Genomic DNA, 26704 nt, shown 5'->3' on the forward strand with positions numbered 1-26704 from the left:
CACATGGTTGCGTTTCTTTGATTGCTTGCCACACCTACCAACTCAACTGCCGTACCCTCAACTTTGTTGTCGGCTTCTTAAAATGAAAATTTAATTACATAGTTGGAGATTTTAAAAATAATCGTATAAGTAATGATTAAAAATAAAATTTATTTTTAAATATATTTTAAAATATAAAAAATAGATTTTTATTTTATAAAACACCATAAAATAATTTTTAAAAACTATTATAAAAATCTATTTTTTAAAAATAGATCATGGTTTTTTTTCCTTATCCCGTCTTTTTATTTTATTTGGTTAATATGAATCAACTGTTTCTAGAAACAGACGTGGCCCATAATAATCACACATCCCCGTCTCGACAGTTAATAGATTCAATGAAAAAAAATGGAAAAACAAGAGAAAAAGTGATCCATCATCAGACCGAGCATGCAAAGATGTTGATTTGTGTTAATAAGACGGGAAGAATTGCGTTGACCATTGTTCATAACGCCAAGAACGGTGGCTGCAGATTTGTATATCTGAGAGAGACCCCAGCGAAACACACGTTTGGTATAAATACCAGTGGGAAAATGTCTGGCGTTTCCAGGCATTGGAGCTTTTTTTATTTGATTTTTCTGAGTACTAAATACTGGAAGTGGTGAGTGTGCCATGAACAGCTGGTGGAGGTGCAATGAGGCCTCACTCCGAACTCTGCATGTACTGCTCCTGGGTCAGGTCGTTTCTTTTGTCCTTGCAGTTTCCGGCTTCACTTCGTCTTTTATTGCCGATCTTGGTAACTTTCTATAGTTGATTATTGAGGTTTTTTTTGTTGGGTTGTTGGAATTTGTTTGTCAATTTTATTTTATTTTTCCTTTTTCCCCTTCTCGTTTGGATGTTTGCAGGTGTGGATGCGCCTCTTACCCAGAGTTTCTTCACTTATCTGTGTTTAGCTTTGGTCAATGGGAGTATCTTGTTGTATAGGCGTCAGAGACTACAGGTAAAATGATATTTCTCTAAAATCAAACACGCGAAATGATTGATGTTTGACGATTTTTTTTGAGTTTTGGTTTATACGTCTGTTCTGCATTTGGCTCATCTATGTGCTTCCACGGACATTCCTTTTTGGCTCCATTTGGTTGGTGAAAATGTTGGAAAATAGAGGATATAAACTGCATAATTTTTTAAGTAGTCGATGCTTGAATAGATTTTTTTATTTTCACTGAATAGGAGCAAAACAATTTAATAATTTTTCCTTTTATTTTCCTCAGTTCTCTTGGCAGCCAAAGAAAGGATCAATGAAGTGACACTGTAAAATTGGTTTACATAAGCTAATTTTCCTGGGGTTGTTATAAAAATGTGCAATATATTTTGTGGGTTTTCAGGTTTCTTGGTATTGGTATCTCTTCTTGGGCTTTATAGACGTTCAAGGGAATTATCTGGGTGAGTGATCTCTCTCTTGAACATGGATATGATTGTTATATATAGCAACCACGTCTGCATAATGACAAATTAAGGATTGGAAATTACCCGATTCTTAGAACGAATTAGGATTTAGTACTACTTCAGGACGGCTGTAAGGAAAAAAGGTTGGTTACCATGGTTAAATGATTCAAAATGTGATGATGAGTGGGAGGCAAAAAAAAAGCATGTTACATGAAAATGATCTGTTTATTATTGTCTTGGATTTATTTTGGAACTTAGCTATATTTCATTGTTATGAACAAATTCAAGATTATGATTATATTTGTTCAAATTGTATTAACCACTTATTCACTTGTAATTAAAAACTTTTGCGTAATTCAATGCTTCTTTAAGGAACTTGGAGAATTTGGTTAAGAGTACCAGACGGGAATGTGGACTTGAGTGATCCAACCACTTGCTCATCCCCAGAACTGGAAACTGAAAATTAAATGTAATGTGTAAAACAAACTCTTGGAGGCAATTCTGGGACATTATAATATGTTGTCATTTAGGTAGTTGGCATATAGACTTCATTAATTTGACTGAAAATGAGGCTTTGGTTCCAGCCATTTGTTTAAAGATTAGTAGAGTCTCATACACAACTAGTTCATGTGTGGAATTCTGAAGTTATTAATGCTTTGTGAATGTCTTAATGCAGTCAATAAAGCGTTCCAGTATTCATCACTTACTAGTGTGGCATTATTGGACTGTTGGACAATACCATGGGTCATTATTCTCACATGGATCTTTCTAGGCACTCGATATTCCATATGGCAGTTCTTTGGTGCTGCCCTCTGTGTTGCAGGCCTTGGTTTAGTGCTTCTCTCTGATGCAGGGGTTGGTGGTGAAGGTTACATTTTCATTTCCCCAATTTAGAACTGATTTTTCCATTTTGTACTTTCTTGGTTACGGTATAACATTCAGCCCTTGATATTCTCATTGCCAATTTTATTAGGTGATTCTGGGTGCCTTTAATGAAAGTATGTCTTAGCTAGGAGTGTTCATTGCTAGTTTCCTTTTTTCTAAAGCAATTCTTGGGGGGAACAATAGCAAATAATTATCTAAGCCCCTGTACAGTTTTACTCCAGTACCAAAATTTTACATTCTTAGTAATGTATCTCACAAAATTCTAGTGGTCTCTCAGGTGGTTCAAGACCTCTTCTTGGTGACACACTTGTCATTGCAGGGACACTTTGCATTGCCATGAGCAACGTTGGTGAGGTTGGTAATCTCCCCCTCCCTCCCTCCCTATATCTCATTCATCTTAAACAGCCTTGAGTTCATTGATATGTGGCTAGTGAGTGAGATGTTGGCTATATGAAAATGGATGCATTTTCAGTATTTTCTGCTTCTTGTTATGGAAACGTAATTCTTATTGTTGAAATAATGCCAAAGTTAGGACTTTAATTTAGGAATAAAAAAGGAGAGATCATTTAGGATATTTCCTTATGATTTAGTTTCCTAATTTTAGGAGAGAATTAAGCTAGATTGATTTTTTCTTATTCAGTCATTTGTGTATATATATGTGTATGGTGTGTACCGATTAATATCAATAAAGGAGTTCAGAAATTTCTTCATGGTATCAGAGCCAGTTTTCTGAAACCCTAATCCCTTCTGGCCATCTCTTATTCAGGCCATCACTCATTCCGGCCAAATCTCTCTGGCCATATCTCAATCCGATCATCTCTCTCTCTCTCTCTCTCATTCCGGTCATCAGTCCCTGCTCTCTTTCCGGTCAGTCGAATCGTCGTCAGAAAACACTCACCGCCGGCAACTTTTCCGGCGACTTTCCGGCGACGATTTTTTTTACACCGCAAGGAGCGCCTGGAGGAGATCTCCAATTTGTCCCAAAGCACCGGAACCAGAAACCCATCCACGCGCCGCCCACGCGCGTTTTTTCGGCCGGCGACTGCATCTCACGCGCCGGCGCGTGAGGGCGCGTGAGCCACTTTCCGGCGACGCGCTTCCTCCTCCAGGCTCGCCTGACGCCGACCAGCCACCCTTCCTACCTGTTTGTGCAATCCGAGCCCTGCACGTGCCTCTTTTGGGGTTCTTTTGCTTCCGCGGGCCCTCTGATCAGATATTCCGGCGTCCTCCGGCTATTTTTTCTCAACTCCAGTCCCTGCACGTGCCTTGAAAAGTGTTCTTCTACCTTTCCGGTCCATGACAAAATACGGAATGGCATCATCACAAGTATCCAGCGTCACGTCACCAGAATCAGGGGGCAGATCTGAAATTCCAAACCTTGGTGGCAATGATTCCTCTCCTATTCTCATCACAGGACACAAATTAAATGGCCATAACTATTTACAGTGGTCACAATCTGTGTTGCTGTTCATTTGCGGTAAAGGAAAGGATGAGTACCTCACTGGAGAAGCAGTCATGCCAGAAACTACAGAACCGGGTTTCAGGAAGTGGAAGATTGAAAACAGCATGATCATGTCATGGCTTATCAATTCCATGAACAATGACATAGGCGAAAATTTCTTGCTGTTTGGGACTGCAAAGGACATATGGGATGCAGCCAAAGAAACTTACTCAAGTTCTGAAAATACTTCAGAACTATTTCAGGTTGAATCAGCTCTACATGACTTCCGTCAAGGAGAGCAGTCAGTTACTCAGTATTACAACACACTCACAAGGTATTGGCAGCAACTTGACTTATTTGAGACTCACTCATGGAAATGTTCGGATGATGCAGCAACATACAGGCAAATTGTGGAACAAAAGAGACTGTTCAAGTTCTTCCTAGGACTAAACAGGGAATTGGATGATGTTAGAGGCCGAATCATGGGCATTAAACCCCTGCCAAGTCTCAGGGAGGCTTTTTCAGAGGTTAGGCGTGAAGAAAGTAGAAAGAAAGTGATGATGGGATCAAAAGAGCAACCTGCCCCAACATTGGATGCCTCTGCCCTTGCTGCTCGGTCATTTAATAGTAGTGGTGGAGATCGTCAGAAACGGGATAGGCCTTGGTGTGATTATTGTAAGAAACCAGGCCATTATAAGGAGACTTGCTGGAAGCTTCATGGCAAACCTGCTGATTGGAAACCAAAGCCAAGGTTTGACAGAGATGGCAGAGCACACGTGGCTGCCAACTCTGAGAGCACATCTGTTCCCGAGCCGAGTCCATTCAACAAAGAGCAGATGGAGATGCTACAGAAATTATTAAGCCAAGTTGGCAGTGGCAGTACTACCGGTGTAGCCTTCACTGCTAATCGAGGAGGAATGAGGCCGTGGATAGTAGACACAGGTGCTTCTGATCACATGACAGGAGATGCTGCCATTCTTCAAAATTACAAGCCAAGTAATAGTCATTCATCCGTCCATATTGCTGATGGTTCAAAGTCAAAAATTGCCGGGACAGGTTCTATAAAACTTACTAAAGACTTATATCTTGACTCTGTCCTCCATGTTCCAAACTTGGATTGTAATCTTTTGTCCATTAGCAAATTGGCTCATGATCTCCAATGTGTTACTAAATTCTATCCAAACTTGTGTGTTTTTCAGGACTTGAAATCGGGGAAGATGATTGGCAGTGCTGAACTGTGTTCCGGGCTCTACCTCCTTTCATGTGGCCAATTCTCAAACCAAGTCTCTCAAGCAAGTTGCGTACAGTCTCAGAGTATGTCAGAGTCTTTCAATTCTGTGTCAAATTCTAAGGTCAATAAAGATAGTGAGATTATAATGTTACACTATCGCCTTGGTCATCCTAGCTTTGTTTACCTTGCAAAATTGTTTCCCAGATTATTTATCAATAAAAATCCAGCATCTTATCACTATGAAATTTGTCAGTTTGCAAAGCATACTCGAACAGTATATCCTCAAATCCCATACAAACCTTCGACTGTTTTCTCTCTAGTACATAGTGATGTGTGGGGTCCCTCCCGGATAAAAAATATTTCTGGCACTCGATGGTTTGTGACATTCGTTGATGATCATACTCGGGTAACATGGGTTTTCCTTATGAAAGAAAAGTCAGAGGTCGGGCACATTTTTCAAACCTTCAATCTTATGGTTCAAAATCAATTCAATTCCAAAATACAAGTCCTCAAGTCAGATAATGCAAAGGAATACTTTACTAGTAGTCTCAGTACTTATCTTCAAAATCATGGCATTATCCACATAAGTTCTTGCGTTGACACCCCACAACAAAATGGGGTGGCCGAACGCAAGAATAGACATCTCTTGGAGGTTGCTCGGTGCCTTATGTTTTCCTCTAATGTTCCAAACTATTTCTGGGGGGAAGCTATTCTCACAGCTACCTATTTGATTAACCGTATGCCATCCAGAGTGCTTACCTTTCAATCCCCACGTCAACTTTTCTTAAAACAGTTTCCTCACACCCATGCCGCCTCTTCTGATTTACCACTCAAAGTATTTGGTTGTACGGCATTTGTTCATGTGTATCCTCAAAATCGTAGCAAATTTGCTCCTCGAGCAAATAAGTGCATTTTTCTAGGGTATTCTCCAACCCAAAAAGGGTACAAATGCTATTCTCCAACCAACAAAAGATTTTACACCACCATGGACGTCTCTTTCTTTGAACATGTCTTCTTCTATCCCAAATCTCATGTTCAGGGGGAGAGCATGAATGAACATCAAGTTTGGGAGTTTTTTCTTGAGGGTGTACCTTCTTTTCACTCAGAGTCACCAAATCCTTCCCAATTCGCGCCCACTGAGTTGTCCACACCCATGCCGCCATCAGTTCAGCCAGCCCAGCACACAAATGTTCCTTCTCCCGTGACCATCCAGTCTCTCATGCCTATTCAACCTATAGCCCCACAACTTGCTAATGAGAACTTACAAGTTTACATCAGGAGGAGGAAAAGACAGGAATTAGAGCACGGATCACAGTCAACATGTGGCCAATATATTGACTCTAATTCAAGTCTTCCTGAAGAGAACATAGGTGAGGATAGGGCTGGAGAGGTGTTAATTCCCAGCATTGATGATTCTACTTTGCCAATTGCATTGAGGAAGGGTGTTAGGAGATGTACAGATCATCCAATTGGGAACTATGTTACGTATGAAGGGTTATCACCATCTTACAGAGCATTTGCTACTTCTCTTGATGATACTCAGGTTCCCAACACAATACAAGAGGCATTAAAAATTTCAGAATGGAAGAAGGCAGTACAAGATGAGATTGATGCACTTGAGAAGAATGGGACGTGGACTATCACAGATTTGCCGGTTGGGAAGAGGCCTGTGGGGTGCAAGTGGATTTTCACCATAAAATACAAAGCAGATGGATCAGTCGAAAGATTCAAGTCTCGTTTGGTAGCTAGAGGGTTTACACAATCCTATGGGATAGACTATCAGGAGACTTTTGCTCCTGTTGCAAAACTGAACACTATCAGGATCCTTCTCTCATTGGCTGTCAATCAAGATTGGTGCTTGCAACAACTGGACATAAAAAATGCGTTTCTAAATGGGGACCTAGAAGAGGAAGTCTACATGGAAATACCACCTGGTTTCGAAGAAAGTATGGCAAAGAATCAGGTTTGCAAACTCCAAAAATCATTGTACGGCCTTAAACAATCTCCTCGAGCCTGGTTTGATAGATTCACAAAAGCAGTCCTGAAGCTGGGCTACAAACAAGGTCAGGCTGATCATACTCTATTTGTCAAGAAGTCTCATGCCGGGAAATTGGCCATATTGATAGTCTATGTCGATGATATTATTCTATCTGGAAATGACATGGGGGAGTTACAGAATTTGAAGAAGTATTTGTCAGAAGAGTTTGAAGTTAAAGACCTTGGAAATTTGAAATATTTCCTTGGTATGGAAGTGGCTAGATCAAGGAAGGGAATCGTAGTCTCTCAAAGAAAATACATACTCGATCTTCTTAAGGAGACCGGTATGCTTGGATGCAAACCAATTGATACTCCTATGGATAGTCAGAAGAAACTTGGTATCGAGAAAGAAAGTACACCGGTAGACAGGGGGAGATATCAGCGGCTTGTCGGGCGCTTGATTTATCTCTCACACACTCGGCCAGATATTGGCTTTGCAGTGAGTGCTGTAAGTCAATTCATGCACAGCCCCACTGAGGAACACATGGAAGCAGTCTACAGGATTCTTAGATATTTAAAAATGACACCAGGGAAAGGCCTATTCTTCAGAAAGACAGAGAACCGTGACACTGAAGTATATTCAGATGCGGATTGGGCAGGAAACATCATTGACAGGCGGTCCACTTCCGGATATTGTTCTTTTGTCTGGGGAAATCTTGTTACCTGGAGGAGTAAGAAGCAATCAGTTGTAGCCAGAAGTAGTGCAGAAGCTGAGTACAGAGCTCTTGCACAAGGAATCTGTGAAGGGATTTGGATAAAAAGGGTTCTTAGTGAACTGGGACAAACGAGTTCATCTCCAATTCTGATGATGTGTGATAATCAGGCAGCTATAAGCATAGCAAAGAACCCCGTGCATCATGACAGGACCAAGCATGTTGAGATTGACAGACACTTTATCACAGAGAAAGTGACTAGTGAGACGGTCAAATTAAACTATGTTCCTACCAAGCACCAAACCGCAGACATCCTCACCAAAGCTTTACCTAGGCCTAACTTCGAAGACTTAACTTGCAAGCTGGGATTATATGATATATATTCTCCAGCTTGAGGGGGAGTGTTGAAATAATGCCAAAGTTAGGACTTTAATTTAGGAATAAAAAAGGAGAGATCATTTAGGATATTTCCTTATGATTTAGTTTCCTAATTTTAGGAGAGAATTAAGCTAGATTGATTTTTTCTTATTCAGTCATTTGTGTATATATATGTGTATGGTGTGTACCGATTAATATCAATAAAGGAGTTCAGAAATTTCTTCACTTATTATGCATTTATCCTTTCTGGATCAATTACTTGCCTCTTATGCGTTCCCTATCTTCTTATTCCTTCCTAAATGCAGGAATTTTGTGTCAAGAAGAAAGATCGCGTTGAGCTAATGTCAATGCTTGGTCTTTTTGGATTGCTAGTGAGTGTATGTGAGATGTATCCTTTTCATTGAACAGATACATTATGTCTTTGATTTGCTTTTACTTCTGAAACTCAGTTGTCCACAGTCATGTGTGTTTTACTTATAGCTTCTAAGACCATAGCTTGCAATAAAATTTATGTTACTATCAGTAACTTGTGGAGTGGCATCAATGCTTTCTTTCCATAACCTTCAATTCTTTTAGATCCATAGTGGAGTTAAAGAGTCTGGAATCAATTGAATGGTCTACCAAGATTGTAAGTAATCCATTTTGGTATTATCTGTGATTTGATGCACTGCCCTTTAATTGCTTCATCTCTGTATTCTCTATAAATCAAGCATCTCCTTTAACAAAAGTGGTAGAGGCAAGAGCTTTGGCATATTTAAACATAATTATTTTGAGGGCTTTTATATGGGAAAGGTTTACAATTAGCATCATTATGTTTTTTCTTTGGAATAAATAAGACTTTTTTTTTTACGGGTTTCTAGCTTACTGATTTCTGATACCCTGATTGCATAAAGCTAATTTATTACATAATAAGTTGCACTCAAGTATATGCTTGCCTTTTTCTCTGTTTCAAACTATCTATCCAGTCATTTGGAATAGTTGAGGTTATTACTATTTAATTTGAATCACTTCTCTTGTTTTCAGGTATTAGCCTTTGTTGGTTTTGCTCTGTCAAACTTTCTGTTCTATACTCTTGTTCCTTTTCTTCTAAAGGTAAGTTTCCATCTCAGTCACTGGTGGAGTTTTTCTTCCGTAGATGAAAGTTTTCTTACTTTTCAGTTGATTCTTGATACTGTGGAAGTCACTGCTCCAAGATTAGTTACCATTTCTGTTGCAAAAAGTATTCAAAGATTAAATGAGGGAAAATTCTAGGGTACCTCTTCAAAATTTACATATTCAAAGATCTAATTACCTAAACTTTACATATGATTACCAAAATATTGAATTTTTATTAAAATACTCATTTCATATTAAAATATTACCATATTCATTTTTATGTTGAATTTAAATGTTTAATAATTTGTTAAAAATAAAATAATGTAATTATGATATATGATGATTTTTTTTGTTAATAAATATGTTTTCAAATTTTATATCATTTTATTTTTTATTTTTTTCTAATTCTATTTTTATCTAATATTTATTTTATTTAAACCCAAAATTGTTGAGAATGGAGAAAGAAAGAATGTCACAACCGGTTCTTCCCTTAACTGGTTAAGTGGAATTTTTATTTCAAATTTAAAATGGATGACCAAGATTACAATGTAATCTTGGACATCCAATGGCTTGAAAAGCTTTTTGGGTAGGTACCGAAGAGGTACCCTAGAATTTTCCTAATGTCTTAGTTTAGGTTGTGTAGAAAGTTCCCGATTTGCTTTTCAAATTCTGGTCATCTAAAGGATTGAAGATTTGCATTCTTTTTTGGAAGAAGAAAAAGACAGTCTATTTGGCTGGGTAAACTCATTATGAAAATGCAGACTTTTGTGATCACTAATTTGAGGGAGACTGTTTTCACCATACAAGGCAATGGGTTAAAAGGGACCGGACCCTTGCTGTGAAGCCATTTGAGGGAAGGATCCCACACGATCACCATCTCTAACGTGATTATTTTTGGATACAGATTAGTGGAGCCACAATGTTCAACCTTTCTGCTCTCACATCTGATATGTGGGCAGTGGTGATTCGCATCTTTTTCTACCGCCAGAAGGTATGCTTCCAACTTTATTTCACTTTTATAGAGGCGAACAAGTTGTTTGGCAAGGGCCCAATCATTCTGAGCCTGATGATATCTTCCATTTCTCAAAGCTGACATGAAATAAACCTCTAATTGCAGGTTGACTGGTTATACTATCTTTCTTTTGCAGTTGTTGCTATTGGCATCATCATTTATTCAACTACGTAACTTCTATTCCTTATCTTGGAAAATTTTCTTCTAATTTTTACTTATATATTTATTTATTTTATATAATATTTCCAGAAGTAGCTCAATTTGAAAACAATTCTGCTTGTGGTTTTCTGTAACAGCGAGAAGGATCCCATTCCTTCACCATCTCCTGAGGACGGAAACCTAAGTGCACAATACCAAGTGCTTAATGGAGAGAGTACAGAATCTAGGAATGCGATTCCTGGTTCATGAGGACCGGTGCAATCAAAAGCTAGTAGTGGAAATTTATATGCAGGAAAGCAATGGTGAAATTTGAACCTTCCTCCATTGCAAGAATCTCTACGGGCTGAGACGCACCATTCTATCACATGTAGCTGTACTATGCGATATTCAATTATAAAGTATGTTGTCACACTTAGAGATTTTCTGGTATTAAGGAATGTTGACAGTTATATCTCCATATAAATTAATTAGTCGTTGCCATTTATATTGTTCTTATACAGTATAACTTACGGACGAAACATGTGTTCTTACATGATATTATAAATAATATATCCATCTCGAGGGTCACATTTTCTTTCTATTCAGGCATAGGCAAGGGAACTCGACCCATTACAATCTTGGGCGCAATGGGCTGGGCTCTAACCGGGTCTTTGTCAGACCACCTGGTTTGTCCGCCGATGAATTGGGTCCATAATGGATTGGATGGGCCACCCAAGAGTTAGCCCATTATTTGCAAAATCCTCTCTGCCTCATAATGATTTATTAGAACCTCTATTAACTATCGATAATATCGAAAGAGGTATTTTTAGGAAATAATAAATATGATGATTTATTATAGTAATTATTTTCCACTTTAAGATTATCATAAAATTTATTTTTATTCGATTTCTCTAATTTCAAAAACATTTGACTTCTTGTTTCTTTTGCACAGCTTTAGTTTAAAATTTGTCAAGAAAATAATTCATGTCCCCCAAGCTTTACAGTCACATTGTACCTTCAGTTTAGGAGCTCAGGATTCCGATGGGGCACGTGACTTGGACTTGGAGGATTAAGAAACACGTGGTTGCTTTCTTCGCTCGTCTACCGCACCTGCCAAATTCGCTCTTTTTTCATATGGAAGACAGTTGAAATTGTGTTGGCTAATACCGATATAAAGAAAGAAATGGAGATGTTACAACATGTACGCCACGCAGGAGCTGACTCAGCATACGAAAATGCAGCAGTATTTTAACATTCTCGGATGAGCTGTCATATCAAAAAGGATTCCTCAAAATCTTTTGACTGCGATGATAGTATAGCGTATAGTGTATACTCTATAAAATAAAAAATAAACAATATCGATGACATATTAAATTTATTCCAGATTTATGGTGAAGGGTGAAATTTTCTTTTGTCAATCCTTAGCAAATTCTTGAAAGTTCTGTTTGCGATAATAAAATTCACCCATCCTCTAAGAGTAGACTTTAGCTCATAATCACACGTCTCCATGTTGACACGTTTCCATTTAGAAAGGGGAAAAAAATGAGAAGAAAAAGTGATCCAAACATGTCTTTATGCAAGCCCGGGAAAATATGGCTTTTGACCAGCAGGCCAAAAAGTCGCCAAGAACGGTAGCTGCAGATTTGGATGCGTGAGTGTGACCGCAGTGAAGCACATGTCTGGTCTAAATGATTTAAGTACGATGAGAAAAATGTGGGGTGTTGCGTATGGAAGTTTTTATTTGATTTTTCTGAGCACTGAACACTGAATCTGAGTACAGAACACTGAAACTGGTGTGGTGAGTGCGCCATGAGCAGCTGGTGGAGAAGCCATGGAATCTTGCTGCGAACTTTGTATGTATTGTTTCTGGGTCAGGTCGTTTCTTTTGTACTTGCAGTCGCCAGCTTCTCTTCGTCTTTTATAGCCGATCTTGGTAACTTTCTATAGTTGATTACTGAGGTTTTTTGTTGGATTATTGGGAGTTTGTTTGTTAATTTTAGTTTATTATTTTTCCCTCTTTTGGGTGTGTTCAGGTGTGGATGCGCCTCTTACACAGAGTTTCTTCACTTATTTGTCTTTAGCTTTGGTTTATGGGAGTATCTTGTTGTATAGGCGTCAGAAACTTCGGGTAAATGACCTTTCTCACTAATCAAAGAGACGACAGGATTAGTATTTAATTAGATTTGCTTGGTTTTGGTTTATTGAGTGTTCCATATTTTTTCGGCCCCATTTGGTAGCTGAGAAAATGTTAGAAAAGTGATGGGAAAAAAAAAATTTGAATCCTAAATTTTGAACTGAGGTAGATAAAGAATTCCGTTGCCGAATCGAATTTTCTTTTGGCTGCCAAAAGGAGGGTCAGTGAGACATTGTAGCTTTATTTGGTTTACATAAACTGATTTTGCTGGGTTTATATATTTATATATATATATTGTGGGTTGTCAGATTTCCTGGTACTGGTATCTCTTCTTGGGCTTTGTCGATGTTCAAGGGAATTATCTGGGTGAGTCTCTTTCTTGAACATGGAAATGATAGCTATAGATTATAACCATGTTGGCACAGTGACAATCAGAATGATCAGGATTTGAGAATGTTTCAGGAAATGCTGTAAGATAAAAAAGCCAGTGGATATGGACCTCTGGCTAAATAGTTAAGAAAGGGGTGCTAGTGGGAGGAAAACAAAGAAGCATGTTAGCATGAAAATGACTTATTTATTATTCTCTTTGATTTATTTTGGAACTTAACTCGGGGAATTTGGTTACCCTACAGAAGGGAATGGGGAATTAACTGATAAAACAAACTCTAGAAGGCGATTTTTGGACTTAATAATATGACTATCATTTAGGTGGTTGACATATAGACTGATTCTTCATTAATTCAACTGCAATTCGGGCTTGGTTCCCAACATTTGGTCATGATTTTCAAGATTATTCCAATGTATTACCAAAGTAGTTGATATATGGACTTCTGAAATTATTAATGTTTTGCTTATGTTTGAATGCAGTCAATAAAGCCTATCAGTATTCATCGATTACTAGTGTGACATTATTGGACTGTTGGACCATACCATGGGTCATTATTCTCACATGGATCTTTCTAGGCACTCGATATTCCTTATGGCAGTTCTTTGGTGCAGCTCTCTGTATTGTAGGCCTTGGTTTAGTCCTTCTCTCTGATGCTGGGGTGGGCGGTGGAGGTGACATTTTCTTTCCCCAATTTGGAACTGATTTTCCACTTTGTACTTTCTTGGTCATCATATCATGTTCAGCCTCAAATATTCTCCTTAACGATTTTCTTTAGGTGATTCTAGGTATAAACTGTATAATCAATGAAAGTATATTTTAGCTAGAAGCGCTCATTGCCATTTTCTTTATTTTTCTAGCAATTCTTTAGAAGACTTGGGAAAAAAAACTAACCAATCCCTTGTATAGTTTTTACTCTAGTACCAAAAACTTTACATTATTAATATGGTATCTCACAAACTTCTAGTTGTCTTCCAGATGGTTCAAGACCTCTTCTCGGTGACATACTTGTCATTGCAGGGACACTTTTCTTTGCCTTGAGCAATGTTGGTGAGGTTGGTAATCCTATTGAATTGTGCGCTCTTTCTCTCTCTCCCTCCCTCAAGAGTATATCTCATTCACCTTAAGGAGCACTGGGCTCATTGATATATGGCTAGTCAATGAGATGTTAGCAGTTAATGAATATACACTCTAAAAATGAATGTATCTTGAGTATTTTTTTTGCTTCTTGATATGAAAAGAGAATTAATATCATGTATTGCTCCTTTCTGGATCAATTCCTTGCCTCTTTGGAGTTTTTTTTTTTTTTTTTTTGATGAAAGGAGACTACAAAATAGAATACCTACAAATACGATTGAAAGAGGTGCCACAATAATCTTTAAAACTACACTTTCTAACATCGTAAGGAAAATTTGACCACCAAATGATTGAATGTAGATTACAAATACCTTTCTTTGCTAAACAATCTGTTGTTCTATTGGCTTCCCTATAAAATATAATGACAATCATAAATATATAGATCCTGAGATAACTTCCAAATATCCTCCATCAATAACATAATAGAACTAGGAATATTACTTTTTTTTATTACAACAATCTATAACTATTTTCGAGTCACCCTCAATCTCTAGGTTTAAGAACCTATTGTTCTTGGCAGCTAACATGTCATCTCTTAAAGTCATACATTCTGCAATAATTATTGAAGCATTACCTATATGTCTACTAGCAGCCATTTTTATGGTACCATTAGAGTATCTAATAACCCATCCTGAAGCACTTTTATTCTCTATCCTTGTTTGCTAACAATAATTTGAATCTTCCATTAATTGGAGGAGTCCAACAAATCCATTTTTCAACCAATCGAGGGAGTTTGCTATCTTCTTATTCCTTCATAAATGCAGGAATTTTGTGTCAAGAAGAAAGATCGTGTTGAGGTAGTAACAATGATTGGTATTTTTGGATTGCTAGTGAGTGTATGCGAGATGTATCCTTTTCGTTGAACAGCGTATACTTTACGTCTTTTGATCTGCTTTTGGTTCTGAAGCTCAGTTGTTCACATCCATGTGTGCTGTAGTTTTAGCTTCTAAGACTATAGCTTAGGGATATACTTTATGCTACTATTCAGTAACCTGTGGAATAACATTAATGCTTTGATTCCATAACCTTCAATTCTTTTAGATCCATAATGGAGTTAAAGAGTCTGGAATCGGTGGAGTGGTCTACTGATATTGTAAGTAATCCATTTTTGGTATCATTTGTGATTTGATACACTGCTCTTTAATGGTTTCATCTCTGTATTCTCCATGGATCAAGCTTCTCCTACTTTATAAATGGGTTAACATAGTGACAAAGATTTTTCTAATCAGGCAGTAGCAAGAGCTTTAGAACATTAAAACATTATTGTTTTGAGAACTCTTATCTGCAGAAGGTTTACAAATAACATCATTAACTTTTTTCTTTGAAATGATAAGCCTTATGAAAACTTTCTTTAAATAAATCAGATTTTGCTTTGTTCAGGGTCCCTAGTTTAACGATTTCTGATATAGGAAGTTATACCCAAATAAATGCTTACCCTTTTCTCTGTTTCATATTATCTAATTAGTCATTGGAATAGTTGCAGTTATTACTATTTAATTTGAATCACTTTGTTTTTTTTTTCAGATATTAGGCTTTGTTGGTTATGCCGTGTCAACCTTTCTGTTCTATACCATTGTTCCCTTTCTTCTGCAGGTCAGTTTCCATCTCACCAATTGTCACTGGTGGAATTGTTTTTCTTCATACCTTTTTTTTTTTTTTTTTTTTTTTCTGTTCAGTTGATTTCTTGATACCTTGAAAGTCACTGCACTAAAACTAATTATCATTTCTGTTGCAAATATTGCCCAAAGATCAAATGAGTAAGGTAATGTCTTAGTCTAGTTGGTCTAGAAAGTTCCCTATTTGGTTTTCTGTTTCTGATCATCTAAAAGATTGAAGATTTGCTTTTCTTTGGCCAAAGAGAAAAGATATAGTTGGCTTGGTAGGTTCATCATAAAACTGCAGACTTTGTTTAATGATTATTTGAGGGGGGACAATTTTCACCATGCAAGGCAATGGAAAATGGCTCCCTTGTAGTAAAGCCATTTTGGGAAAGGATCTTTGGGTATAACTGCCTCTAATACCATTATTTTCAATATAGATCAGTGGAGCCACATGGTTCAACCTTTCCCTTCTCACATCTGATATGTGGGCAGTGGTGATTCGCATCTTTTTCTACCACCAGAAGGTATGCTCCCAAAACTTATCTGTTTTTTTATAGAGGCAAACAAGTTATTAGGCCACAACCAAACCATTTCGAATCTGATTCTAATGCAAATGTTTTGGAACCATTATAAGCTGATATCTTCTATTTTTTATCCATAAAAAACTTGACCTGAAATAAACCTCCAATTGCAGGTTGATTGGTTATACTATATTTCTTTTGCAATGGTTGCTGTTGGACTCGTCATTTATTCAAAAACGTATGTGCTATACCTTGTCTTGGAAAATTTTCTTTTAATTTTTATTTGTCTATTTATTTATTTTATCTAATAATATCATACTAACAAGTACATGCATCCATAAAATGTCTCCCCAATTAAAACAGTAACCATCTTGAATCCGATTGAACAATTTTATCATGTTCATACAGATCAAGTAGACAGCTTCCCATTTGCTAATACTGATAATTAATTCAATGTTGAGCCTTGATTTACAAAGGGCAAATCAATTCACATTATGCACAGAACCAGTAAGCTTATCCCAACCATTTTGAGTTGGCTTTAAGGATCAAAATATGATCCATTGGGATTTATGACCCTGCTCTGAGATTCCTGGGGGCCTAGTTGGTGGCAGATAGGTGCTTGCTGTGAACCTTGACCACAACTTGTATGATGAGGAACCTACCCGTATTGGTTGTGCAGTTTAAACTCGAGGTGCAATCCTCCATCATACATTAGGCAATTTTCTAAACGAAAAATGATGAAATCTCATTCCATTCAAACCAAAATAGCTTCATGTTTTGTACTATGACCAGCTTGATTCACAATTTACTTGGGACTTTTTGTGGCTTTTGAGTCTATAATCATCTTTAATGCTGTCACAGGCCCTAAGAAATATATATGGGCAGTGAGGCCCATGTATGCTCAACTTTATAGGCAAACAAATTTTGCTTGTGGTGATATTCTGCTAGCATTATTAATACTATGCTTGAGTTTTTATATATTAATTTTGACCTTCAAAACTTGGGAACTTGTGTGTGTAAGAGTAGTCATCAAGGCATAATTGGTTCTCATCCCAACTGAAGCAGAAATAGACCCGAATCCTGATTGCAAGAAGCTAGATAATCAACCCAAATACAGATTAGTCTTTGCAAGTTATGAGGAATGAGCCTATGATACATTCAACATTTCAACCATTGGCACATGTACAGGATGTGATTTATGATTACTATGCATCTCATCTAATACCTTGTAAATGGATTTTCAGAAACATCTCCATCTTAAAATAGTCCTACTTACGGTTTTCTGTGGCAGTGAAAAGGACCCCATTCCCCTACCAACTCTTGGGGATGGAAACCACAATGCAGAATATCAAGTGCTAGATGAAGAGAATACAGAATCTAGGAATGAAACTCCTGCTTCATGAGGATCAGAGCAGTTTAAAAAAAAAAAAAAGGTAAGAGTGACGTTCATATATGGAGAAAGCCATAGTGAAATTCAAACCTTGGGTATACTGTAAATTGCTTAAATTTCACACTTTGATTTACTTTCAGCGAAGAAAGCTGATATGATTTACTTGCATTGATAGGGATTGACTTGGAAGTTGTCTCCCCTGCTGCTAGAAGCTGTCCTCTTGAGAGATAAATTTTTAAATAGGCATAGCGATTCAGAGAATGTGGCAAGCTTTCTTACAAGAAGGCTGAGCCATTGACTAGTTGGTAGTAAGATAGCAGTCGTTCCGACTGATCCAATGTGATATTGTCTATCTGTTAAGCATCTTAGTTACTGTATGCTGCTACCATTTTTCTGGTTATTCAATTATTATTTAATTTTTCTTAGCATTTCCAAACTGACATGTATGGGTTATTTTGAATTTCACTTTCCCCTTCAAGTCTCTTTGGCTGACGCCCCAGAAAATGGAAAGATTATTTTTTATAAAAAAAACTGACCTGAATGGGCCATTATATGGGCACCATTAAAATGGGCTTATATTTCTGTTGTGTCTTAATGATTGGGCTCGCAACATTCGGCTCAAATTAAGAAGGGCCTTGACATGAGTTTGGGAGATAGTGAGGATTCTCTCATTCTTGCATCCAATTGGGCTAGCCTCGAACTGGGCCTTGTTGGAGACCCACCTGGTCCATCGAGCCGGGTATTAGTATTATCGGAGCCTTTACTAATCATTTTTAAATATTTTTCGTCCTTCATCAAGACTGGATTAAAAAAAAGAAATATATATATATATAAATGTCTTTCATATTTTCAAAATAAGAAAAGCAACCTTTTCTGAAAAAATAAAAATACCTTTTATCAAAAATTTCATACTTATTATTTTTTACAAAATAACTTAAGGAATCTTTTGCTATACATGAGGATTACGATTTTAAAATACGGAAAATACTTTTCCAAACGGGGAAATATTTTTTTAACCATTTGATATAAATATTTCATTATTTAATGTCTTTTATTAGAGCATCTCAACCTAAATTAGAAAGAAAAAAAAAACACACAGGTATGAAAATAAAAGATAAGATGGTTATAATTCATACAATCTTTCATAATCATTAAATAATTTAGAAAATATTATTAGAGTAAAACTGATATTTTGTTCATTTATGGTTAATGGATCTTTCTAGATGATTGAATAATATTTTTTTCTATGATATCAATAAGGTGGTGCTGACAATACATCTTTTAAGTCTTATAACGTGTATCCTAATCTAATTTATTTATTATTTTTTGTTGATTTTCGTGTAATGATTCTTGATAAAAAAATTAGAAAAAAACACACAAATTTAACATGGTTCGACCGATTTGCCTACGTCTATAAGAATAGGGAATAAGACTTTCACTATATCTTAAATTAGGATTGCATAAAAGGGTATTTATACTAATTCTCGTGTAATAAAATTTCAAAAATATCCCTAAACTCTTTCAACCTATCATTTGTCCTCAATAATAAAAATACAAGCTTGAATAGCAAGTTCTACACCCCTTTTTTTCTTCATATGTCTTTCACTCAATATGAGACATATGACAACATTTTTAAATATGATGTAACTTGTTTATATTATCATTTGAGAGGCCATTATGGTGTAGATTTAAAGTTGTTTAAGTAGATACGAACCTTAGTATTTTCCGTAATTGAAAGCCTAAAAAAATAAGTGGACCCAAAATGTACTCATCGTAACACTAGTTGTCTAAACCCGGGAGCATTTGTAGAGAAGCAACAAAAAAACCCTCTGTTGAATCTGTTGTCTGTTCCCAACTTCAATTTCTTAAGAAAAGCCTTTGGCAATTTCTCACGTCCATTAATTTCGGCTCCGGTTTATTTCTATCTCCATTGATTAATTCACATCTCTTTGTTCCTCCATTTTCTCGATTCTCAAACAAACTTTTATCCATTGGCTTTTCTTTCTTTCTTTCTTTCTTTTTTCTTTTTTGATTTATTATATTTTTTCGGAATTTTATCATGTTATTTATGGATATGTAAACTCGTATTGATTGATTGGTGGATCATTTTTATAATCGGAAACATGATGTTGAAAATGCTCTTGAATGTTTGGATTCGGTTTATTATTATATGCTACCTTAATGGCATTAGAACAATTTAGGTTTGCTAAGAATTCATCAATTTAGTTTTTATCAAATTGAGTGCGTAGAGAGGGAAAAAAAAATGCGATCAATAAGGAAAGTGGATTATCCTCGGTTTGGTTTTGATAGAATTCTAAGACTAACAGATTTCACTCAAACGTTTAATTTAAACTGGGCTTGGTTAGGGTTAGATTATTTCACCTGCTTTCTCAGGTCGTAGACGTGATCGAAAACTGGAAGATAAAAACTTTTGGTGTCTTTCCTTTCCAGTTATCATTGTTTTACTCATTTGAATGCCTGAATCCGTTTGTCTCTGGGTTCATCTATGCGTGAGTGAATGACTGATCAAGTCCTCCTTTGGAGATGTCTCAATGCCTTATCATACATCAACATAGCAAAAAAGACCTTTTAAAAACAAAATAATGGTTTCTAAACAGAAATATGTTTTTTTTTTTTAAAAAAAAAAAATCAAATAGGAAATGTGCTATGTCATTACACCTCTCCAACTTGTGTTAGAATTGTTGGCTTTGTGTAGCAGAACGTCAGAAGGAGGATTAATAATTTAATACCGAAGGAGAAGCTTATTGCGAAGCAACGAGTATTCCAGAGCCTTAAAGGACCCGTACATCTGAGAGGCCCAAGTGATAAAATCACTTCAGTGGCCATTCCCCTGGCAATGACAGTTACTTCTGTAGTTCTCATTGTGAGTTTCTTATCTACCTATTAACATTTTAGACCTTCATTTCCATTCTACATAGGTTTTCAGTTTTATTTTAACATCATGTGCTGCGTTCTTCCCAGGTACGAGGGATCTATGATATGTCTCAGAATATCGGAAAGAAAGAAGCGTGAGGCATCTGCAAATACTTGACGGTGACCTCACAAGTTTTGCATTTGGATAACCATCTACAAATAATGGGTACCAGTGCCACTGATGGATGATTCCGGGTATGCTGTCTTTTTTACTCTGTAATAATTTCACATGAATTCTGGATTTTGGATGATATGGTTGAAAGTTCCTGTATTCCCAGCCCACCAGATGTGTGGTTCCACCCAAGCAATAACCATCTTAATTCAACACCTTCTTGTTTGATTGATTGACTGATCTGTATATTTTTCGTTAGCCATTGATCTGACCTAATTTCCTCTCTGTCTGGGGAGAAGTAGAGCTAGCTGGTCCTGCTAAATCTCCACTCAGAGATTCCACTAAAATGATCACATAATACGCTGATTTCACAATAGAGCAACAGCAGCATTGATTGTATTGTACCTCAGCATTTCAATGCCGAGACGGTCCTATTCTAAGTAACCCTTACTAAATGGTAGTAGGGTTGAAGAATGTACAAGCTGAGAGACTCTGCTTTCTGAAACTCTTTTTCGAAACAATTCCCGGTTCTTTAGAAAAATATAAAACAGATTTTTAATTCATTAATCACCGTTAACAATTTCTGATAGAAAATAATTTTTTAAGAATTTATTTTAAAACAAGTTTTTTAAAATAGAAAATTATTTTCTAATTCAAGAATCACGGTTTGACAAAAAAATTTAAGCCCTTGTTTTAACTTTTAAAAATATGGTTTTTTTTTTTTTAAAAAAAAAAAAAAATTGAGGTGTTTTAAATTAATTTTGTATAAAGTGTTTTAAGTGACAAATGAAAATATGGATAATTTTTTGTAACTTTTGTATATTTCATGAAGAATAGGCTTAAAGAAAAGTGGTTTTCATGTTCAAATTCAGCTCTCTTATTTTCTATTAAAAATTAAAATACATGTGCTATGCTTGACTCATAAAGTACTAAAAATAAAAAAATAAAAAAATGTCATAAAAATTATTTTTTATAGAAATATATGAAAAAAATAAAATATAATTAAAATTACTCAGGATCTTATGTTTTTTTTAATTATTTAAAAAATAAAAAACAAAAACAACAAGTTCAATGAGTTAAGGAATTCGATAAAAATAATTTATTAACGTTAAATTATTTATTCTTATTACTTTTTCTTCCTTTCTATTTTTTTTTTATTACTTTATTTGGCTAATTTTTCCTCAAATTATTCAAACCACATGATCTTAAGTATCATATTATATAATGGTGATTATTTGATTTTTTTAACTATATTTTTCATATTCATTTTTATTAATATTTAATTATTATACTTATTCAATTAAAATAATCATTTCCGTACATATCTCAACCTTTATTATTTACTATCAAAATTAAAATAATCACATTACAAATATTTTCCATATTAATTCCTGCACAATAATTATTTGCCCTCAATCTTTCCTTTCACATTTAATATTTTTTTATTAAATGCCTTGACCTTATTCTCAAAATTACTTAGATTATGCATTCTTTTCAACTTCTTTATATTCTTTTGTCCATATCTAGGTGTAGACCCCCTCTTTTGGTCCTTTTTTTTCTTTTTCCTCCTACATATATTATGTTTGTTTTATTCATTAGGATTTTTTCCCGCCACTTTGGAAACACCCAGACGAGGTGTCGGTGCCTTGAAAGAGTGGGGGACCGGGCTTCTTGAGGAGGCAGCTGCATGGAGCACGTGGAGATGGGGGCGGCCAGATGGGACGTGTAGCAGTGGAGCCGAGGATGGCTTGCTCAGGAAGACAGAGGCAGGGGACGAGAGGCAGAGGGCTGGGGGAAGAGGAGAAAAAGAGGGTGTATGCTGGAGCTAAAAAGCAAGCTAGGGGGGAGGAAGCTAAAGCAGGGGAGCAGACTTTCAGGTTTGGCTATTACGTTTTTCTATGTATATTTTATTTTTTTCATATCTCTCATGTTTCATTAGGGGTCTCCAAAAAGCCCGCGGCCCGCGGCCCGCTTTAGGCCCGGCCCGGCCCGTAGGCCTGGCCCGTAGGCCCGCCTTTAATTTTTTTTTTTAAAATAATATACTATATTTTTATATATATATAACTAACTCATTTAATAAGCACAAAAGAAATGTAGCTCAGTTGGTTAGAGCTTTGAAATTTAAGCTTGAGGGGAGGGGTTCGAATCCCCCCATCTTCCTTCCTTTATTTAAAAGCCATTTTGGCTTATTTAAAAAAGCCCGCGGCCCGGCCCGTCGGCCCGGCCCGCCAGCCCGCTAGCCCGCAAGCTCATAGGCCGGGCCGCGGGCCTAGCATTTGAGCTCGGCCCGGCCCGTTGACCAGTCAACGGGCCCATAGGCCCGGCCCGAGATGGGCCGCAGGCCTCCTATTTACGGCCCGGCCCGGCCCGTTGGAGACCCTTATGTTTCATTCTCTATGATTTCTACTCCGTTTGCTGGATTGCTTCATTTGGTGATTATTGGTTTCATATTTGAAGAGCTTGAGTTAATTTTATACTATATTCTGGTAAGTATTTTTCCATGTTAACCCACTGATTGGTTAAACTCATGGATAAATTAATGAAATGAGTTCATCATATTTGATAAAACGCTCCCCACTCAATCCGTCCACTGCGCGTCTGCATCTTCATGCATCCTTCGTACCCATTTTCTAATCCCACCATCAAACCTATTTCCTTCTTTCCACTTTCACTGTTAGTGGCCTAAGCCATCTTGCTCATTCCATCAACCCATAGCCCACCTCTTGCACCACGCATGACTGCCCAAAGGCTCTCCAAATCACCCACTCATGCGCATGAAGAACCATGCGAATCAGTCCACCCTTCCTATACCCATGCTCTCTCTCTCTAAACCATCACATACCCATCACCACCTTTTCTCTCTCTACAACCCATCGCACCCATCCCATAATCTTTACCTTCATGCCCCATGAATTACACCACCATAGCCATATCAACACCCATGCTTACCCATTTCTTTTATCCACCCCGTTTTCTCTCTCTACACCACATATTCCCCATGCATACCCATTCCTCACTCCACTTCTCCCACTCATCCCACGGTTCCTCTCCCCATGAATCTCTTTCTTACCCTCTCTCTTGAACATACGACCCATATGCATGGCCGTTTGGACGCATGCATGGCCTTCTTGGAAGGATACGGATAGGTTTAGCCTCAATCTAGAGTTTTAAAAAAAAATGGGTGAAACCTCCTCTTTGATCTTCATGACTAATATTCTGGGCAGTGGGTCTTGTTGGTGGGCTCCCAAGGTTTTGACTTATGGGCTTAAGTTGGAGCCCAAGCCCGTTTGTGTTGATAAAAGGCCCCTTGTTTTGTTTTCCCATCTTAAGTTGGCCCATGCCCATTTGTTTGTTTTAGTTGGAGATGTGGGCTTATGTAACGACCCGCACCCAACCATGTAGATATTGTCCGCTTTGGGTCCAAGAGGGCCCTCACGGCTTTAAAACGCGTCTACTTGGTTAAGAGGAGCCTCTACATATATAGCGCCAGGAACATTCTCCCATATCCGATGTGGGACATCACAAACACCCCCCCATACAGACACAACGTCCTCGTTGTGTCCCATGGGATTGCGGGGCCAAACAGACAAAGCCAAACAAACCCCCACACCGGGGTTGGGGATCGGCTCTGATACCACTTGTAACGACCCGCACCCAACCATGTAGATATTGTCCGCTTTGGGTCCAAGAGGGCCCTCACGGCTTTAAAACGCGTCTACTTGGTTAAGAGGAGCCTCTACATATATAGCGCCAGGAACATTCTCCCCTATCCGATGTGGGACATCACAAATTTGTAATGTCCCACATCGGATAGGGGAGAATGTTCCTGGCGCTATATATGTAGAGACTCCTCTTAACCAAGTAGACGCGTTTTAAAGTCGTGAGGGGCCCCTTTGGACCCAAAGCGGACAATATCTACACGGTTGAGTGCGGGTCGTTACAAATGGTATCAGAGCCGATCCCCGACCCCGGTGTGGGGGTTTGTTTGGCTCCGTAAGGGGTGTTTGTCTGTTTGGCCCCGCAATCCCATGGGACACAACGAGGACGTTGTGTCTGCATGGGGGGGTGTTTGTAATGTCCCACATCGGATAGGGGAGAATGTTCCTGGCGCTATATATGTAGAGACTCCTCTTAACCAAGTAGACGCGTTTTAAAACCGTGAGGGGCCCCTTTGGACCCAAAGCGGACAATATCTACACGGTTGAGTGCGGGTCGTTACAGCTTAAGTTGAAGCCCAAGTCCAAACAAGATGATGAAAAGCCTCATGTTTATTTACACACCTTAGGTTGGCCAAGCCCATTCCAAACCCTTACCTACCTCAAGTTAGCCCTTTTGTTTTCAATTTGTATGATTTATCTTCCTAAAAATATTAATTCCTCAATAAATTTTAATTCCAAATTTTGAAATTTTAATTCTCACATCAAATCATTTAATCGTCATTATTTTATTTATTTATTTATTTGTTTATTTTTAAAATTCAATCTTTAAAATAATCTTTCAAAATTCTAATTTCTAAATTTAAATTCCAATTTCCGAAATTTTAAATTCTCACATCAATTTATTTAAATCATCATTATTACCATTTATTTATTTATTTAAAATTCTATCATCAAGCAATTCCTCAAAATCCCGATTTCCAAACTCAATTTCCTAATTTCCGGAATTCTAATTTCCATATTTATTTATTCAATCATTATTCTTGTTATTTATTTATTTATTTAAAATTCTATCATCAAGCAATTCCTCAAAATCCCGATTTCCAAACTCAATTTCCTAATTTCCGGAATTCTAATTTCCATATTTATTTATTCAATCATTATTCTTGTTATTTATTTATTTATTTAAAATTCTATCAATCAAGCAATTCCTCAAAATCCCGATTTTCAAACTCAATTTCCTAATTTCCGGAATTCTAATTTCCATATGTATTTATTCAATCATTATTTTTGTTATTATTATTATTATTACTATTTATTTATTTATTTAAAATTCTATCATCAAGCAATTCTTCAAAATCCCAATTTCTAATTTCCGGAATTCCAATTTCCATATTTATTTATTTAATCCTTATTATTTTCATTATTATTATTATTTCATTTGTTTATTCTAAAATCCAATTTTAAACAATTCATTAAAATTTCTAACTTCCGATTTTAATTTCTAATTCCAAAAATTCCAATATTCACATTAATTTATTTAATCATTATTATTTATTTATTTATTTTAAAATTCCATTTTAAACAATTCTTTAAAATTTCCGATTTTTGAATTTAATTTTTGATTTCGAAAATTCCAATATTCACATTAATTTACTTAATCATTATTATTTTATTTATTTATTTTAAAATTCCATTTTAAAGAGTTCTTCAAAATTCCGACTTCCAAATTTAATTTCCGATTTCGAAAGTTCCAATATTCTCGTTCATTAATTTAATTATATTTTTCATTATTATTTTTATTTTATTTATTTATTTATTTATTTTTAAAATTCAATTTTTAAATAATTCTTTAAAATTCAGATTTCCAATTTCTTTAAAATTTAATTTCCAAAGTTCCAATTCTTAAATTTAATTTTCAAGACACCAATTCTCAAATCCTTTTAAAAATTCCAATTTCTTTTCCATATTCTTAAATTTAATTTTCAAGACTCCAATTCTCAAATCATTTTAAAAATTCCAATTTCTTTCAAATTTAATCTCCAAAATTCATATTCTTAAATTTAATTTTCAAGACTCCAATTCTCAAATCATTTTAAAAATTCCAATTTCTTTCAAATTTAATCTCCAAAATTCAAATTCTTAAATTTAATTCACAGGACTCCAATTTTCAAATAAATTTCAAGAAAATCTGGTTTTCTCTCCAACTGTTTTAATTCCATTCGGATTTTAATTCCATTCGGATTTCAAATAATCTTCTGTTCCTCTCGACTTTACATAAGCATGAATGTAATTTTCATAATTCCAGATTAATGGAATTTGTGAGATTAATTCAGGCAAGATCAATCAGGCTTTGGTGGGGGCCCCACACATGTGATTTTATGACTGACTGATTGATTAATTGATTTATTTACCATGCTTGTTTGATTTATTCTGTTCTAATTATATCTATTTATTGTTCACTAATCTTGTTTCATGATAGCGCATGGTGGCTCATTGCCCAGGTACATATCTATTCCCATTCTGGTATTTCTATATG

The 26704-nt window shown here is 36.4% G+C and overlaps 2 protein-coding genes and 1 long non-coding RNA gene across 6 annotated transcripts; all 3 read left to right on the forward strand.

Annotated features, from left to right (window-relative positions):
• Nucleotides 1-367: 367 nt before the first annotated feature.
• On the forward strand, nucleotides 368-10800 carry LOC100261446 (uncharacterized). 2 transcript variants are annotated; one of them, XM_010655766.3, is made up of 11 exons: nucleotides 368-775; nucleotides 885-979; nucleotides 1365-1422; nucleotides 2102-2293; nucleotides 2588-2664; nucleotides 8356-8438; nucleotides 8627-8678; nucleotides 9074-9142; nucleotides 10050-10136; nucleotides 10263-10327; nucleotides 10454-10800. In XM_010655766.3, the coding sequence occupies exons 1-11, from the start codon at nucleotides 652-654 to the stop codon at nucleotides 10563-10565; spliced, it is 1014 nt and encodes a 337-aa protein (XP_010654068.1). In that variant the 5' UTR covers nucleotides 368-651; the 3' UTR covers nucleotides 10566-10800. The 2 variants fall into 2 exon arrangements, with proteins under 2 accessions (XP_010654068.1, XP_059595163.1); XM_059739180.1 differs by lacking the exons at nucleotides 10050-10136; nucleotides 10263-10327; nucleotides 10454-10800 and adding an exon at nucleotides 9209-9316 and having other exon boundaries at nucleotides 389-775.
• Nucleotides 10801-11901: 1101 nt separating this feature from the next.
• On the forward strand, nucleotides 11902-17903 carry LOC100256364 (uncharacterized). 3 transcript variants are annotated; one of them, XM_010655761.3, is made up of 12 exons: nucleotides 11902-12228; nucleotides 12329-12423; nucleotides 12738-12795; nucleotides 13297-13488; nucleotides 13793-13869; nucleotides 14716-14798; nucleotides 14993-15044; nucleotides 15476-15544; nucleotides 15990-16076; nucleotides 16247-16311; nucleotides 17365-17506; nucleotides 17639-17903. In XM_010655761.3, the coding sequence occupies exons 1-11, from the start codon at nucleotides 12105-12107 to the stop codon at nucleotides 17474-17476; spliced, it is 1014 nt and encodes a 337-aa protein (XP_010654063.1). In that variant the 5' UTR covers nucleotides 11902-12104; the 3' UTR covers nucleotides 17477-17506; nucleotides 17639-17903. The 3 variants fall into 3 exon arrangements, with proteins under 3 accessions (XP_010654063.1, XP_010654065.1, XP_010654064.1); XM_010655762.3 differs by having other exon boundaries at nucleotides 11904-12148; XM_010655763.3 differs by lacking the exons at nucleotides 12329-12423; nucleotides 12738-12795.
• A 2314-nt stretch (nucleotides 17904-20217) lies between these two features.
• LOC109123013 (uncharacterized) lies at nucleotides 20218-20677 on the forward strand. The gene is made up of 2 exons (XR_002030623.2): nucleotides 20218-20347; nucleotides 20446-20677. It is a non-coding gene; the product is annotated as an uncharacterized LOC109123013 (long non-coding RNA).
• The last annotated feature ends 6027 nt before the right edge of the window (nucleotides 20678-26704 follow it).

This window comes from Vitis vinifera, chromosome 8 (assembly GCF_030704535.1).
Source record: "Vitis vinifera cultivar Pinot Noir 40024 chromosome 8, ASM3070453v1".
NCBI classification, from domain to species: Eukaryota; Viridiplantae; Streptophyta; class Magnoliopsida; order Vitales; family Vitaceae; genus Vitis; species Vitis vinifera.

Coding starts and splice junctions, on each gene's coding strand:
- LOC100256364 (XM_010655761.3), top strand. CDS start 12,105: ATGAGCAGCTGGTGGAGAAGCCATGGAATCTTGCTGCGAACTTTGTAT. Junction 13,870..14,715: donor CCTTGAGCAATGTTGGTGAG/GTTGGTAATCCT, acceptor TCATAAATGCAG/GAATTTTGTGTCAAGAAGAA. Junction 15,545..15,989: donor TTGTTCCCTTTCTTCTGCAG/GTCAGTTTCCAT, acceptor TTTTCAATATAG/ATCAGTGGAGCCACATGGTT.
- LOC100261446 (XM_010655766.3), top strand. CDS start 652: ATGAACAGCTGGTGGAGGTGCAATGAGGCCTCACTCCGAACTCTGCAT. Junction 8,679..9,073: donor TTGAATGGTCTACCAAGATT/GTAAGTAATCCA, acceptor TCTTGTTTTCAG/GTATTAGCCTTTGTTGGTTT. Junction 10,137..10,262: donor TCTTTTTCTACCGCCAGAAG/GTATGCTTCCAA, acceptor CTCTAATTGCAG/GTTGACTGGTTATACTATCT.